General features: G+C 52.1%; 1 protein-coding gene across 2 annotated transcripts; it reads right to left on the bottom strand.

Annotated features, from left to right (window-relative positions):
- Positions 1–837: 837 nt before the first annotated feature.
- On the bottom strand, positions 838–12,385 carry tubgcp6 (tubulin, gamma complex associated protein 6). Of its 2 annotated transcripts, XM_036520342.1 has the most exons (25): positions 12,149–12,385; positions 10,777–11,576; positions 10,236–10,399; positions 9,840–10,053; positions 9,482–9,643; positions 9,148–9,269; positions 8,994–9,057; positions 8,735–8,844; positions 8,435–8,526; positions 8,185–8,324; positions 7,877–8,026; positions 7,564–7,645; positions 7,286–7,374; positions 6,914–7,029; positions 6,461–6,599; positions 6,118–6,204; positions 4,453–5,998; positions 3,914–4,066; positions 3,410–3,578; positions 3,085–3,226; positions 2,608–2,802; positions 2,130–2,262; positions 1,798–2,011; positions 1,238–1,431; positions 838–945 (listed from the first exon to the last, which is right to left on the bottom strand). In XM_036520342.1, the coding sequence occupies exons 2-25, from the start codon at positions 11,539–11,541 to the stop codon at positions 848–850; spliced, it is 5,340 nt and encodes a 1,779-aa protein (XP_036376235.1). In that variant the 5' UTR covers positions 11,542–11,576; positions 12,149–12,385; the 3' UTR covers positions 838–847. The 2 variants fall into 2 exon arrangements, 1 of the variants encoding a protein (XP_036376235.1); XR_005004636.1 differs by lacking the exon at positions 838–945 and having other exon boundaries at positions 1,362–1,431; positions 1,674–2,011.
- Positions 12,386–17,198: the final 4,813 nt, after the last annotated feature.

The following is a 17,198-nucleotide window of genomic DNA, read 5'->3' as shown; positions in this document are numbered from 1 at the left end:
CACGCTTCACATGGGTACTGCAACCTCCACCCTCATTGTCACCGCCCACCCGTCCCCCTCCTGCTGAGGGACAGTTCTCTGCCATCATTTCTAGTTTTCTACCCTGTTGGGGCACTCATGCCCCCCCCCCCCCCCGACTCTGACCCTGAAAGGACCTGCTGTATGATATTACAGGACTGAGCTAGTGTGAAAAGTAGCAGGATAACAGCTCTGCTTTGGGGGCCGCATCACTGTGTCGGTAATGTCCCCGGTCCTAAGGAAGCCACGTGGTCATACCAGTTACAACAAATAAAGTCTTTATTGGGTCATTTCACATGGGGGTTACATTCAGTTAGGGGGCGCTCCTGAGCATTGGGGACCATCACACACAGCTGCTGTTACTCATGGAATCACACAGAAATCACAAACCGGAGGGCGGCGGAGAGCTTCCGGGTCAGAGGGCATCACTGCACAGGTAAGCAGAAACCGCACTTTGCAGGTTTGTGGTTAGTACAGTAAAGGCTTATCTACAGTCCATGCAGCAGCGTTGCACAGTTTGGCATCACACACATTGAAAGGCATAAGTACACTCAGGTACATGTTTCAGGTGTTTCAGTACTTTACAGTGACGTCACACATTGAAAGGCATAAGTACACTCAGGTACATGTGTCAGGTGTTTCAGTACTTTACAGTGACGTCACACATTGAAAGGCATAAGTACACTCAGGTACATGTTTCAGGTGTTTCAGTACTTTACAGTGACGTCACACATTGATGTTCCTGACAGTTGACTGCTGGCCACGATCTTGGAGAGAGTTCCTTGGTCTTCTCCCAGTCGATGAAGTTGATGGGGAGCTTGAAGTTCTCTCAAGGTGAGGTCTCTTTGTAGTAGTTGTTGAAGTTGATGCGGAGCAGGAAGTCTTCAAGGTGAGGCTGGTAGCCTCTGTTGACCAGTTTGGTCACCACTGTAAAGAGAAGACAAGAGGCAGAGGGATTCTGGTCAGGGCCAGCAGGTTTGGGTGACTGCTCAGTGAATTATAGGACTGTGTACTCAGTCCTGAGGGAGTGGTATATGTAAAAGACAGCAGACCTACAGATGGGCACAAGCACAAAGTGATAATTCATAGAGGTATAGTTGTTATGATACCTCTGCTTCTCACTATATGATAGTGAGAAGCCAGCTAGATCCCCCAACCTGATATGCAAGTTATCAATTCCTGTGTCCCATGCCTCGCCACAGAGAGGGGCGGTTTTTACCTTTGAAGAGGAAGTGGGAGTAGTACTTGAAGGTGTTGTAGGACTGCTGCAATGCCACAAAGCTGGGGTGCACCACCTCCCCCTGCTGGCTGCTCCAGGGATGTGCAATGAGCTGGGCGCGGAACTTGAGGATGAGGCTGAAGATGCTGTGGATGATGTTCATGACAGGAGCAGCCTTCTCTGTGAGCAGACCCCTGCAGAGCAGACACACACATTGCCCCTGGGATCACTCTGTCTGTGAGTCAGTAACCGCGCAAGTGGCAGTGTGCTTCATTCGCAGGTCGAATGAAAACATTCACATTTCATTTCAATATCTGGGAAAATGGAGAACTTTTCATGAGAGAGGAATGGTTGCATGTGTCTCACAGACCCACCTGAAGATGGCCCTGTTGAGGTAGTCTGCGTGGGTGTGGCTGTGTGTGTTTCCCGGACCCACCTGAAGATGGCCCTGTTGAGGTAGTCTGCGTGGGTGTGGCTGTGTGTGTTTCCCGGACTCACCTGAAGATGGCCCTGTTGAGGCAGTCTGCGTGGGTGTGGCTGTGTGTGTTTCCCGGACTCACCTGAAGATGGCCCTGTTGAGGTAGTCTGCGTGGGTGTGGTGGATGGCGTCCAGGTCGCTGGCGCTGCCCAGCTTGTTTGTGAACTCGCTCCAGGACACCTGCAGGATCTGGTTGGCGATGTAGCCCTGGATCACCTTCACAAAGTGCTGCATCTCGTGCCTGTAGAGCTGCAGCTGACGGAACTGGACTGAGCCACCTGCCCCCTTCACCAGCGCTGAGAGAGGAGGCGGGGTTACTCAGGGGCGGGGGCTTCAGAACTTTACTTTTAACACTCTATTAAGCCATCCCCCACCAACGAGCCCACAGGGCAGCAGGAAGGTGAGGCTTCTTACCTGCCCTCTTCAGGTGGAACCAGACGTCCCGCAGGGTCCACACCATGTGCTTGAGCTGCAGCAGGAAGGAGAAGAGCCGGTTGTACTTGTTCATGCAGCTGTCAGTGATGATGATGTTGAGCGGCCAGTCCACCTGTCAGAGAGAGATGAGGTCAAAGGTGAGGGCAGGTCATCAAGGCCCAGTTAGACGCACAAGTGTCCTCTACCGGACTCATATATGTCGCATAAAATTCATTTCATTCAGCCTTCATCTGCAGCCGATCACACTGTCCTACAGTATGCTAAAATGACACTGCGTATCTGTGTATTATCCACTTCCTGCTGTACCACCCAAACACACGGCCTCTGAAGCACACACTAGCGCCATCGTCCTACGCTCTCCTCGCCCTACGCTCTCCTCGCCCTACGCTCTCCTCGCCCTACGCTCTCCTCGCCCTCCGCTCTCCTCGCCCTCCGCTCTCCTCGCCCTGCCCCCCACCTTGTAGCGCAGCTCCAGGCAGTTGAGGGCGTCGGGGGCGAGGGGGTGGAAGGTTTCGGGGAGGAAGCGCAGGGCGAAGGTAAAGTTGGCAGCCAGCTCGCTGTCCCCGTGCAGGCTGTACTGCAGCGCCTTGTTCAGGATGGAGTTCAGCACCAGCGGCGTCAGCAGCTCGCCGGGGGTCTGCCCGCTGCCCAGCTGAGAGAGAGACACACACACACACACACACAAATTAACGTAATGTAATGTAGTATGTAATATTATACTGCAAGAAGTGTGGGCTACTTTCTGACAGCTGAATTTGTTTGGAAATCCAGCTCCTCGGGAGGTGGTTAGCAGCGAACGCTTCCCAGCAGCTCTGGTTTCTCTGGAGCCACAGTGTTTGTATGCACAGAGCAGCAGGAAGGTGTGATGGATTGCTGTGGGTATAGGTGACAGCACCCTGAATAAGCAGGGCCCTCACTCCGCCCGCACTCTCACCTTCTCAAACAGCAGGTCACTGAGCGACTGGGCAAACTCTCCATCCTCCATCAGCAGGAAGTGCCTCAGAGCCTCGAAGTGGCTCTCCACCCTCAGCTCCACAAAGAAGTAATCCACCACGGCCTTATTCACCAGAGACACACTGACAGGGAGAGAACCAGGGAGAAAATGAGGGACAGGTCTAACAACATATGATACATATGCAGCATTGATCTGCTGGACTGAATGAATAATGATGTATCCAGTGTGAAGCCCCAAAGGGATGAGAGGCTGAATGGGTGAGCTGACTGCGTGAGAGACAGATGCACCAGCGATGGGGACTCACTGTGTGATGAGCGGGGTGGTGACAGAGTGCTTCATCAGCACGGGCAGAGACACCATCTCGCTTAGCTGCACGGCCGTGGTGTCGGTCGCCCTGCGGAGGGACAGGTCTGCCGGCAGCCCCGAGGGGCCCCGCGTCACCTGCTGCAGCAGCTGTGAGTCAGGGGCCAGAGCTGGGGAGGGGAGAGACAGCCATGAGTTTATACACACACACACACACACAGATCTACACACACAGCCGGGAGTCAGGGGCCAGAGCTGGGCCTGCTGTGTACACTGTACACTTCTATATATACACTGCTCTATACACACACACACACACACACATACACACTCAGCACCTGTCCTGGGTTCTGAATCTCACTCCACTGCCCACCTCCACTTCATCTGTGTGTATTCCCACCAGGTTCTAACACCGTGCATTCAAAAATACTATTCTGTATCAGTATAATACGACAGCGTGAGTCTTGTAAATGTGAGTTGTGGGTGAGGGGCACGTTTGACTCACTCATGAGCGTGTAGGAGTCCTGGTACTGCTCCACTTCGTACTGTGCTGCCAGTGACAGGAGGTAGTCCTGCTCAGAGCGCTCTCCCGGCGACACCCAGGCAGAGATCCCCTCCACCAGCTGCTGCTGCTCACCGTGGGGCCCTGCTTCAGGGCCTACGCACAGGCATATGGACACTTCAGTCAAACACATGCTGCGTACCTACATTATTCAGCCAACTGCACCCACAAAACTGTATGCGTTCCATTTACAGTGACTTTACCTTACTGTCAACACCCCGTTTCCCTTAGGAAAACAGTAGCATCTCTTTAAACTTTTCCACAATTCAGAGACGTCACTACATTAGCTTGGCAGATGCCTTAATCCAGACTGACTCAGAGAGGCTTACACCTGATCCAATTCACATTTCCATTATACATTTACACATGAATACATATGAATACTAATATTACTCAGGAAACTGAAAATGTGGTAAATGCAGCTGATTCACTCTGAGTGGGAGTCAGTCTGTACAGTGACAGACAGCGTGTTGGACTCTTACCCTCTGCGCTCTGGCCTGGCACAGCAGGTGCGTCAGGAGTGGGCTCTCCCTGCGGGGGGAGGGCACCACCAGGCAGGGGGGAGGGGAGCTGCTCAGAGCTCATCACCACACACCCAGCACCCAGACCAGAGTCTGAGGAGTGGCCATAAGCACTGCCAGGCAGGGGGGAAGGGGCAGGCTCTGTGCCCAAAACCACACACCCGATCCCCAAGGTGGAGTCGGAGGAGTGGCCGTACGCACTGCCGGGTAAGGGAGACTGGAATGGTTCAGTCCCAGAAACGACACAGCCTATAGTCAGGGTGGAGTCGGAGGAGTGGCCGTACGCACTGCCGGGCAGGGGTGACGGTGAGGGCTCAGAGCCCGACACCACACACCCCACTTTCAGCGTACAGTCAGAGGAGTGGCCATGCTTATTCCAGCGCGGGCGGGAGGGGGTCACCTCAGACACAAACCCCCCCACCCTGATGTTAGCGTCGGAGGCGTGGCCATGGACGCTGGGTGAAGGGAGGGGAGTGACCACCTCAGACACATGCTCCCCGACTCTAATGTGGGCGTCTGAAGCGTGACCGTGGATACTAGGTGAGGGGAAGGGAGTGACCACCTCAGACACATGCTCCCCGACTCTAATGTGGGCGTCTGAAGCGTGACCGTGGATACTAGGGGACGGGATGTGGTCTGTCACCTCAGACACATGCTCCCCGACCCTAATGTGGGCTTCAGAGGCGTGGCCGTGAATGCTGGGGGTGGGGACTGGATCAGCCACCTCTGAGACAAAGCTGCCGACCTTGATGGCAGCATCAGAGGGGTGGGCCAGCTTCCCTGGCGTGGGCGGGGCCTTCGCACACTGGTCTCCTGCTGCCCCTGTGTCTGTCCCTCTGGCAGCGCCCTCATCTGGCCTGGAGGATGTGGGCTCCCCCAGCACTGGGATCTGAGGGACCCCTGCCTCAGCCTCAGACACAGTGTCCTCCTGGCTGGGTGTCTCCACAGACTGGGCTGAAGCCCTTCCCTTCTCCTCTGGAGGCTGGTGCTGACCGGCTTGGTCATCTGCACCCTGCCCTGGCTGCTGCAGCAGCTCCAGCCCACTCCCTGTCTGAGGAGCTGGGCCGCCATGGTCTAGCTGCACTGCTGCGCTGGAGGGCTCCTCCTGGCTCCTCCTCCTGACTTCTGGCAGGCCCTGGTGCATGCTGGGACTCGATACGACTTCCTGACCCTCCGCCATATTCTCGCCACCCCCGATGTTGGGCTTGACTACAGGACCCCAGTGAGGCCTGGGTGGGCCTCCCTGCAGAGGACTGTAGGGGGCGCTGAAGTCATAATCCTGGCTCTGCGCAGCCGGGGCTTCTTCCTGGAGGTCTGAGCCTATGTCCTGCAGCGCTCTGTCCACTTGCTGACTGTCCGGGGGTCGCCGTGGTTTCGGGAGGAAGTCATTGATGTCCAGCTCGTCTGAGATCAGGGCTTCGTCTCCCAAAGCGGGGTCAGGGGGCGTGTCTGTGTCCGGGCTGTCCTCGATCTTCTCCTGCTCCTGCCGCTCACAGCGCTCAGGGCTCTGCACAGACAGGACAGCAGGATAAAGAGGAGCAGGGGGAACACAGGCCACAGGACCAGAGAACCCACACTGAGACTAGCTTACCCATGAATCCCTGTAAACACGTAGGTGATACTGACCTGGGCTGGCTGCGGTTTGCTGGCCACTGTGGGCAGGATGTCTGTGGGTGGTCTCTGCTGTCCCAAAGGATATTTCTCCAGAAGGTCCTGGGGGTAGAGAAAGTGCTTCAGTTAATCAGCATGTAGCACCAGGCAGTACACCACAGTGTAGTTCCACTACAGTGTGAACAAACAGCATTTTTATGACAAAAATAAAACACTTTATCTACTATGATGTAAGATTATGATTCTCAGATCTTGTAACTAAAAAACAGGGAGGATCCTCTGTAAAAGATGACCAATCGGCTTTGTTTCCTGCAGACAGAAGGATCGGCAGGTTTGGCGGCTCTGTGGGGACACTGACCTGTGTGAGGCGCCGGTCGACCTGCAGGAAGTGCTGTCGCGCCTCGTCCAGCCGCATCCTCTGCACCCTCCACATGGCGCGCTGCTCCCTGCGAGCAGCCTCCTCCGACAGCCGGCTGTACTGCGCGATCAGCTCCTTCCTGCAAGCGCAGCACACTGTGAGAGTCTGCTGCTACTGCCCCACACGCAGTTACACACACACTCACATACTCTCACACACACACACACACACACACACACACACTCACATACACACTCACATACACACACACATACACTCACATACACACTCAGCTTGAGTCTGCTGCTCCTGCCCCACACGCAGTTCACATACTCAACAAAGCCCTCCCCATGTCCCCCCACGCCTCGGCTTGAACGCCGTTTCATAAGACTGCAGTGCATTTCACCCAGTCCCACTGCCCAATGCATCACAGCGCCGCCCTGGTGGACACACCTGGCCCTGCGCTCCAGCTCCTCCTCCAGGGCCTGCAGCCTCTTCTCCCTGTCCCGCAGCTCCCGGGCGAAACCAAAGTCGTCCTCCTCCTCCTTGCGTTTCGCTGCGTTGCGCCACTGCAACAAGACACATTCACAACCTGAGTGCTGCAATGCCCTGAAAACATACACGGCATACACAGGAGGCAGCACTGAAGCCTGCCTTTCAGAGAGACACACTGCGGAATGAAGCGGCAGAAGAGGAGGGAGGGCAGCAAGAGGCAGACAGGAAGTGGGTGTTATGGGGGGGTGACAGGGTGACGGATGAGGTGGGGGGGGGAGATGAGAGGGGTGACGGATGAAGCGGCAGCGGGACAGAGACAGCCTCCCTCACCTCCTGCTCCTGCTCCAGCTGCTGCTTCAGCTCCTCAAAGCGCTCCCTCTTCTTGGCCTCCTCGGCCAGCCGCTGGGACACCTGCCGCCCTGCAGGGAGAGGGAGAGAGCAGAGCGTTCCTCTCTGAGGTCCTGGACGCGGTTCAGACTCACTCACTCATCCCCTCAGCCTACAGAAGCATGACTCCTGGCCCACGCGTGTATGAATGTTTTCAGTGACGTGTGCCGCCTGGGTGTTGACGCTGCCGCCCTGATTGAGCGGCTCAGACCGCCTCTCACCTCGGATGCTCTCCAGTGTCTTGGCGGTGGAAGCTCTGACCTGACTGATCAGCTCCTGCCGAGCCCGCTCAGTGCGCAGCGCCTGCCGGGAGAGCGAGACAGCCTGTCACCAAGAGATATGCAGCTACTCCCCAGGAAACCAGACTGTCAATATAAAAGATCTTTCTCTTACACTCCGCCAAAAGGAGACTCTGTGCGTTTAATAAACTGAGGCAGACAGAGTGGGAAAGGTAGCAGAAAGGCTTTTCCATCACTGCGCCGTGCTCCTGTGTGTGTGTGTGTGTGTGTGTGTGTGTGGATCGTGCTGCAGTACCTGCTCCTCCCTGCTGACAGCGCTGTGCTTGGCGATTCTCTCCATGCGGCCGCGGTACACGGCACAGTCACGCTCGATCTCCTCCACCTCCTGCAGGGAGAAGGTGACGGCGATGCGCGGCACGGCCAGCTCCGACCAGCAGATGTAGTGCTGCAGAGAGAGGGAGAGAGTGAGAGAGAGAGAGAGAGTGAGAGAGAGAGAGAGAGAGAGAGAGAGAGAGAGAGAGAGAGAGAGAGAGAGAGAGAGAGAGGTTCAGCTCACTGCCCTGCCCCAGGACCGGTCTGAGGCCCAGCTCTGCCAGCACTGACCTGGGGACAGCAGATCTTCAGCAGGTTGATGGTCTTCCCGCAGACGTAGACGTCGTTAGCGATGTGGCGCAGAAAGACTGGGACGCACTCCTCCACATCGCGGGAGATCAGAGTGTATCCCTGTGTCCAGAAGTGCTTATCTACGACAGAGAGAGACACAGGGCTGTGACGTTCCAATGCATGCTGCTGAGCTAGCAGGAAGCGCACGCTTCCTCAACAGCTAATAACACACCCGGACTGCAGCGCTTACCTCGGAAGCTGAGGTAGTCCTCGTTGACCTGGATCATGAACTCTCCGTACACGTCCCTGAACACCCCGCTGTAAACCCAGTCAGACACAAACCTGCCAGCGGGAGACAGAGAGCGATGGGCTGTCCTTTCTTTATGAATCCATTTCACGCTTAATGCAAAACAGTCATATTCATCAGTGGCTCGTAACACTGACAAGCATAATTGAGTCATTAAATATTGAGAAGTCTGCATGCGAGAGGCAGAAGCCTAATGCCATAAAGGAGCTGCAGAAGTTTCATCTTTATGAGAGAGAGTCTGACCGTGTGTAGGGCTCACAGCTGCTCTTCAGCAGGGACAGCAGCACAGGGTAGTTCTCATTACTGCAGTTACTCTGAGCCTCGTTATACAGGTAGGAGAGCAGCTTCACACCCTGCAAGGAGGACAACTCTCAACTGTGAAGTACAGTAGACACACACACTCAGACTGAAATATACACTCCAACACACAGACGCACTTAAATACACACACTCAAACACACAGATGAGATAGAAAGCTGGTGGTGGCTGAGCGAGCACTCACCACAGGGAAAGTGGCCTGGCTGACTCCAGAGACTCCATCCACACAGCACAGCTCCGACAGGTACCTGCAGACGGGGAGAGACACTGAGGCTGTTACCCTCTGCAGAGGAGCATTCACACAGCTGATGCGTGCGGAGGGTGCCCGGGGAGCTGACCTGAGCTGCCGGCCCAGCTTGCGGAACAGGAAGCCGATGGTGAGCAGGCTGAGAGTGGGCGGGGCTGACAGCACGCAGGCGCGGTAGTAATGCAGGTATCGGCGCAGACCCCCCGTGAACGCCTGCCGGACACACGCACACAAGGAGGTGCCGTTCACCATGTTACACGCCACACCTGGCCCCTCCCTTCCATTACTGAGCATTCTGCGGGTTCATTACTGCACAAGTTACACCTGGCCAACCCATCCATTAACACTGCAGGTTCATCACTGTACACATTAAAAACGGCGTCTCATCCACTGCTGTGAGCTCTGTCCTGCAGGGGGCGCTGTACCTGGAACACCAGGCCTCTGCGGTGAGCGCTGTGCAGGGAGAAGCGACTGAGCCGCAGGTAGTGAGTGCCGTACTGCGCCAGCTCCGCCAGCAGCCGCGACACGCTCTCCGGAGACGCGCCCGAAACGCACACCCCCGGCCGCACCTCGAACTGCATGCTCACCTGCAGCGCACACGGACACACAGCAATCACGAGCATTCACAGTCAACATGAGATTAACCCCTGTGTGAAAGGGTCGGCTGAAAATGCCGTTTTCAGTGGGCTACACATCTCTATCTGCCATGATAAAGAAATGTGAATGTGCTTACACGCACAGAGCAACACCGAACGCAGCGTGTGAACAGGAGGAAGGCCGTACCTGGTTTAAGGGGAACGTGGCAGAGGCCACCCCGATCAGCACGTTTAGGAGGTCCCCCACCAGCTGGGTCTGAGAGTCCAGGGGCAGGGGCAGCAGCGGGGAGGTGGGCGCCGTGCCCACCACGCGCATCTCCCCCTCCCACAGCCGGTACAGCTGGTCGAAGGCCTCCCTGCCCGCCTCCGTCAGGTAGGGCTCTTCCCTGCTCCCCGGAGGGCTGGGAGGACAGGCAGGGGAGAGGCTGACTCAATCTCTCATTTTACATTACGCTGCAGAACACACAGTGAAAGGACAAACACAGCACTCCATCTCAACCAGCACACGACATCCCTACGAGGCAGAGCAGCCCCTTCTGAGACAGAACAGTGCCATATGGCGGCTCATAAATATTCTCCTCACCAGCCCACCCTCTCCCAGCAGCGCCGGCGGCCGGGCTGGAAGCTGCGCAGGGCCTCCCACACGTCCAGCTCCGGGCTGGGGCTGGGCTCCGACTGCGAGTCCGGCGTCAGGTTCGAGGCCGACTGGAAGCCCTCGTCCTCAGACTGGTCCAGACAGGGGGGAACCTGAACGCAGCAGAAACACATCTTCAGCAGAGGCTTTGCACTCGTAATTCTGCTTTCGCTAAAACCAGCATCCATGATACTTCCTATCACCCGCATTAGGACCATGACATCAGGGAGGATGGAGATCAAGTTAGTCAGCTACATGACGGTATGCCGCATTCCAAACCTCTGAGAGAAAAAGTTCCTTCACATACTTTGAAGGAGATAAAAATGACAAAAATTATGATGTAATAAGGGTGAAATGTGATGTGGTGATTTCAGTCCAAATAACTCATCCGTGCAGTGTCATACACTCACAGGCTGATGTGCTCTCTCTCTCTCTCTCTCACACACACACACACACTCTCTCTCTCTCTCTCTCACACACTCTCTCTCACCCGTATCGCCAGGCCTGTGACCTCAGCGTTGCTGGGAACAGGAGGCAGGTCCAGTCTGATGTCCAGGTCCGAGGTGCGCGTGTGCTGGAGGGCCCCGAACAGCGACAGCCTGGTCTCCTTCTCGAACCTCTCCTCCGCCTCGTAGCGCTGCCCCAGAGCCAGCAGTCCCGTCCCCGGGGGGGCATCCATGAGCCCCAGCGTCCCGCGCAGGCCCCCCAGCGCCCCCCACTCCTCCCCGCACACCAGCGCCCAGGCGCGGGCCTCCAGCCGCTGCAGCTCCTCGCTCTGGTACCCGCCCAGCGCCGGCCTCCTCTGCACCGGCCGCTCCCTGCGCATGTAGTCCCTGCTGAAGGAGGCCGGGGGCGGGGGCACCGAGCCAGCCAGCTGCACCAGCAGCTCCAGCACGGAGTCCAGCTCCCCCACGCCGCAGCCCCGCCCCTCTCCCAGCATGCCGAGCAGCTCCTCCAGCCTCTCCGCCTCCGCCTGGCACCCCGCCACCCGCAGGTTGAAGGAGATCATCAGCATCTTGTTCCTGGGAGGGGTGGAGGCAGCAGCGCTGGCGGCTGAGGTGCCCTTAGGGGAGCCCTCCTGGAAGAGTTTGGACAGCAGCGCCCCGTAGGCGCGCTTTCTCAGGGCCCTGCGGACCCCCTCCCGGGAGCCGGCCCCCCACGCCCGCCGTTTCCATGACACCCCCGAGACGCAGGTGTCACACAGAGCGCCGAGCAGCTCCGTGATGCTGCTGCTGCTGCTGGCGCTGCTGTACATGGCCTGTGTGTGTCTGTCACCGACGCCAGTCTCCCCTGCCGATGAAAACACGTATTTTCGTACGTAGTGTACATGGCAGAATAGACTGTACAAGCACAACAGGTTGCTTCGTCAGAAATGACGTGTGTAATTTGCTGATCGTACTTTGCCATCACAAAACAATTGCAGCACCATTGCTGCACGTATCTAGCTAACGATGGCTCGCTGATGTTCATAACTATCTCACAGCTAAATCTTACCAGTGCCACATAATCAAGCAGTTGCAGAACATAAACAGATCTTCCAATTTTCTGGCGAGACAGCTAGCTAGCTACTTAAAAAGCTAAATATAAGTCGAATCATCCATACCTCTATTTTATTACAAATACCGCTTGGTCGACGATAGCAAGCTAGCAGGCACCATGCAGAAATTCATTCATCCACTGCTAGGTAAGAAGCTAGCTGGCCAGACAACAACAATGAATGCGTGGTGCCTGCATACGTGTTTTTGTCCATTAAAAGCAGACAAACACGCATATGGACTCGGGAAAAGTTTGTGAATTGATTACATATTTATATCTAGCAACATCATGATACACACTTCAGTGCAGGAGAGCTTGGTGGATACCTGGTTACGACCCTGCAGTCATCCGTTGCCCGTTGGCGCGTCTGTCACCGAGATGAAACATTGAAATCGGCGCAGTTCTCTTTTGACGCAAAGGGATTGTTAAAAAGGTTACACAGTAATTTCTACAAACGCATAATAAGCTGTTAGCTTATTGTATTTTACGAAATACGTACAACATGCAGTTATTTTTGGAAGCACAGCTAACGAACCCGCTATTACAACCGAACCCACACGTACTTCCTGGACCAGCGCTCCGCCCCCGTCACCCGCCCGCTCTGTGAGATCATTGGCTGAAATTTATGTCAGCGCAGTTTGATTGGATGAAACGCGCTCTATATTTGCGACTAACATCCGCCGGTGACCCTCGCCTTTCTGTTCGTTCAGTATCTCGTTTGTCCTTTTTTACTGCAGCTGTGCTATATGAAAGCTTTAATGCTTTAAAAATGATTAACTTTTAAATCAATAATAATTTGAAGTGGCCCTTTTGACTCTAGAATTGAAGGATATAGCAAGGGTCTCGAACATTGATGCTGGCTATGAATCAGTTGTTTGCTTTATGAATCTCCCAAAACTACTTTCTGTTGAGAGGGGATGTAGAGCGGACCAGACTGGAGATCTCAGTTATGCTCACTCCAGCACTTCAAGGCCACTGAGTGAATGAATATGAATAGGGAAATGTATTAAATGCCATATTGAAACATACTAAGGTAACTTATCTCCCCAACAAGACAATAAAAATCATGATCCTCCTTCAACCCTTTATGAATTAATAAACAGTCATCACTTTCTGTGTATACAGTGCAGGTGAAAAATGAGTAATTTAAGCATATGAGAGGGGCAATGGCTAATCAGTGTGGTAGTTGGGAGGACATTCCTTTCAGAATCTGTTAGGAGTGGAAAAATTAACTGGAAAGAATGGATATCAAGTCAACTGAGGTGAACGCAAAGAGACAAGAATCGTGAGTGAACAGATGAATAAACAAATCAAGTCAATTTTACAAGACTGTCAGTAACCTGTTGGCATAATCAAAACTATCCGTGTAGCTAGAAAATGTAAATACATTCGGTTTAATCATATAATCAAATGTATTTTTTTATACGTGTATAATAATTTATATTATTAATTTACACATACATGTGTGGAGTTAATACATCCATACCACCATCCATACAAAAAAACACATTTAAATAAAAGAGATCCTGCCAGTGGCAATGTTCCTGCCATATACCTCTGCACAAAAAAGTATGCAAAACTGAACAACAGCAAATTTCTCTTTCTCGCCGGAGGGAAGAGGAAACTGTGAATCTATTAATCCATCATAACATCTGTGTACTGATGCGTGTGTGAATTATTTACATCGCCTGGCGGGATGCAACCTCACCTGTTTCCTCTAGGATGCCTCTTCACAAGGTGAGTGTGGTGTCCTTGAGCTGAGAGGTGTGAGCGCTGCACCCCTCCATGCAGCCAGAATCAAAGGCACCGTCTCTTCAGATGGAAAAGAACATTTGAAGGGGACATAGGACATCTGATTGGCAGGAAACTGCTACCCACCGAGGGGCCCGCTGTTGTGTAGAGGGGCAGAGGGATAGGAGCAGCCACCAGGCACATGCAGATTTTAGCCTAGTTTTAATCCTGTGAAGCTCCAGGCAGTACAGATAGGCCATCCAAAGACCCTTTAAACATGTCTGGAGTGCTGCAGCCTCATACAGGTTCCAGCTGTGCAGGTGCATTAAAACTCCAGAATTTCACAACAGACGGAATCCTGAGCACCCCAAACTATTTTTAAAAAGTGAACTGCAGTGGTGCAATGCAAATCTGATCTTGGAGATCCAGTTATTTGCAAGTGTTACCAGATTTATCGTCATACAAGTGGGGATTGTGATAATGGAATTTCATTATTCTTACTTCCCATCAGCCCTTGAAGTTGTTCTCCATGTACATATCTTGTGTTAATCACAGAGTGTTTCTATCTTCGTCACCCTGGGAGTCGGGGAACTCTTTGATATCCCCTCCCTTGCTCTGAGGTTTGTTCGGAAATGAGACAAGAGGCAGTCCTTCTTTCATCTTTTCTTTTATTTATCTTTAGAAGCTGTTAGTGGTTTAAAGAGAATATTTCTTTACAGAGCCTGCAGGCCATCGCTTGAGGTCTTCCAATGAAATATTGTAATACTCACATGGAAACTCGTACAATTTCTTTTCCCCTAAATTCTCCCAAATGATTTCCATTTCTCTGAACAGAATACAAAACGTTGTTCAGACTCAGCGATGGCTTGGGAGCCTTTGGCTGTTGGAACATGGCTGGAGGACCACAAGAAAGGCCAGGAGGCAGATGAACCACCCTCACCCAGTGCTCTATGGCACACCATCGGGCACAGCCCAGGGAGCCGTACCCCAAAAAACAGGTCTGTAAGAGCCAAGGAATGTAATTCATCCCAGGATGTGGATCTCATCCTTACTAAGGGGGAGGGTACAAGACACATTGTGTGACTGGGTGCTCCATCCTGCTTCTCTCAGCTCCAGGAGCAAACTTGTACAGACACGATCGGTGTGTAATATATTTCTTCTGAGTGCCTTCTCCAGCTGCCTCTGATGAAAAGACGATGGGTTTTATTACAAATCGACTGTGCTGTCCCAGTTTCTTTTATTATCTCACATTCACAAGTAAAGGAAAGGTCTCGACAACAGCACAACAAACAGAGCCGCGGGTACTCAATGCATAGGATTACACTATTGGAATACAGTATGTTAACATCTTTTACAATCGCTATATGTTTTAAGAAATGGGAAATAAAAATAATAACTGCACAGCAGTAAAAGGTTCATATTGTCGAGTACAGATACACATCTTTTTCATACATACAGTGGAACACTTTGGAAAGAGTCCATTTTCAAGCAGGAATATTTCATAACACAGGGTTGAAAACATTGGGACAAATTTAAGCTACTCGGTATTCTAGTTCTGACACTCTTAAGACTCATTTGGGAGTGGCAAATATTGCAGGATACATTTGTGTACATTTGCCACTGCCTTTTCGATTTGAGCTGTCACTATAACTTTCAGGCTCCTACGAAGATCACGCCACAGACGTGTAGCACAAATACACAATTCAAACTGTACAAAGACTCGCTCGGCTCGAACGCGTGCAGCCCAACGCACTCAGCTTGGCACATTATCACTGGAGCACTCTCCTATCACCTGACATCACACAGTACCACACAGTCCCAAAAACATGACTGCTTCCTTACTACTATCAACACAATGCCAACATCACTTTTACCACTTTTATTGTTTTTTTTAAGGCACATTCTGGTTAAAGAAAGGCAAAAAAAGCTTTGCATTGAACTGTCAGTACTGGCAGGACTGGTAGAATATAGATGAGAGAAAGGATGAAGTGGGTAGTCTGGATGTAATTACGATGAAAGGCACCTCCCGCTGGTTGCATTCTGCAGAGTGGAAACCCACTCGGCGCTGTGTGGGTGGTGCCAGGAGGGCTCTGGCAAAGCTGCGATGGCAGCAGCTCTCAGGCCTCGGTCCACAAAATGGAGGAACATTTAGGCTTCAGCAGAGGCTGCCAGCGATCGACCTTAAACCCAGACACCCGGAGTCCATGGATCAGTGAAAAACAAAGGGCAGATTCAGCCACTGAGACCTGGTATGCCAGTGAGCCATCAAGGAATGTGTATAATAATAATTTTAGTAACAATGTGCACGTACCATTCAAACAGGGACAGCAGTGTAGTATAGTGGGAAGTCACAGGGCTCGTAACCAAAAGGTTTTTGGTTCGATTCCCTGCTAGAGCACTGCTGCTGTACCCTTGGGCAAGCTACTTAACCCAGAATTGCCTCAGTAAATCTCCAGCTGTTTGAATGGATAACATGTTATAACTGTAACCTATTTGAGTCACTCTGGATAAGAGCTTCTGTAGTGTAAAGTAATGTAATTGTACTGTGATCTTGAATTTCTACTTCCCTTAAAACTACATAAATCTAAAAATATGCATACAATGTCTTCTTCATACTCACCGAATGCTGTATTTATGTATGGCATTGCAATGTCGCACTGGCAAAATAAAATAAAATAAAATGAGCAATGAAGGAGGCCAATAGGGCGAGACCAGGAAGGTTTGCTGCACTGTTAGAAATCTTAAGCTTCAGCCACTTCACTGATCTCAGAAACACACCAGCTCCAGTACTGACAGCTAACAGGCAATAGCTTTGCAGTCAAATTATACAAAAGGAAACGCTTGATTTACTATCTACTCATTTATATGCGAGAATGTATGTTTACCAAAGTGATTGTGCATTGTCCTCTTCCTCAATGCTAAGCACAGCCGTTAACAAACAACACAGCAGTCAAAACCACTGAGCATCAATTGCTGCAAAAGCCAGAAAGACAAAAAAAGAACAGTGGTACAATATGTGCTCATGATGCTACAGCACCAGCTGGAAAACACAGAGTATACCTAGAGGATCAAGCTGGACAACAGGCACATAACCGTAAAAGTTAGAAACCTGACACAACTGTATTACTGTAATGTAGTTCCAATATAGCTCTGCTGCAGATACAGCCAGGCAACTCAAAACATGTGGACTGGATCTGCTGACAGTTATGCAAAGTGTGCTTTAACAGGTATACAGTACCCTGTGTAATTTCAGCATGTGCCCTGGAGTTCACTCCAGTTTTATCACTGGACAGTTTACACTTAAGTGCCCTTGTGTTAAAATGCAACACATTCCACACGAAAAAAACTAAACGAAACAAGTCAAAGTCTTTGCCTGAAAATTGATTACCTAACGGTCCCTTGCAGAATCTTTACCTCTATAATGTAATGTCCCAGACAAGAGCTAATAATAAGGCTACAGACACACAGCCAGTCTTATTATAAAAGAGATTAAATGGCTGAGAAGTTGATCAGTACTAAGACACTCCTTACTGTCTATTCCAAAACCTCAATCTGTGCAATCCAACTTGGTCCTAAGAGATTTTTAACAGGGAATGCACAGAGAGTGTAAAAACGGAATAGTGTTGGTCTCGCAGCTTTGTGAAC

This window comes from Megalops cyprinoides, chromosome 25 (genome assembly GCF_013368585.1).
Source record: "Megalops cyprinoides isolate fMegCyp1 chromosome 25, fMegCyp1.pri, whole genome shotgun sequence".
Classification (NCBI taxonomy): domain Eukaryota; kingdom Metazoa; phylum Chordata; class Actinopteri; order Elopiformes; family Megalopidae; genus Megalops; species Megalops cyprinoides.
Note: the sequence above shows the minus strand (reverse complement) of the source record. Positions and strands in the feature narration are given on the sequence as shown.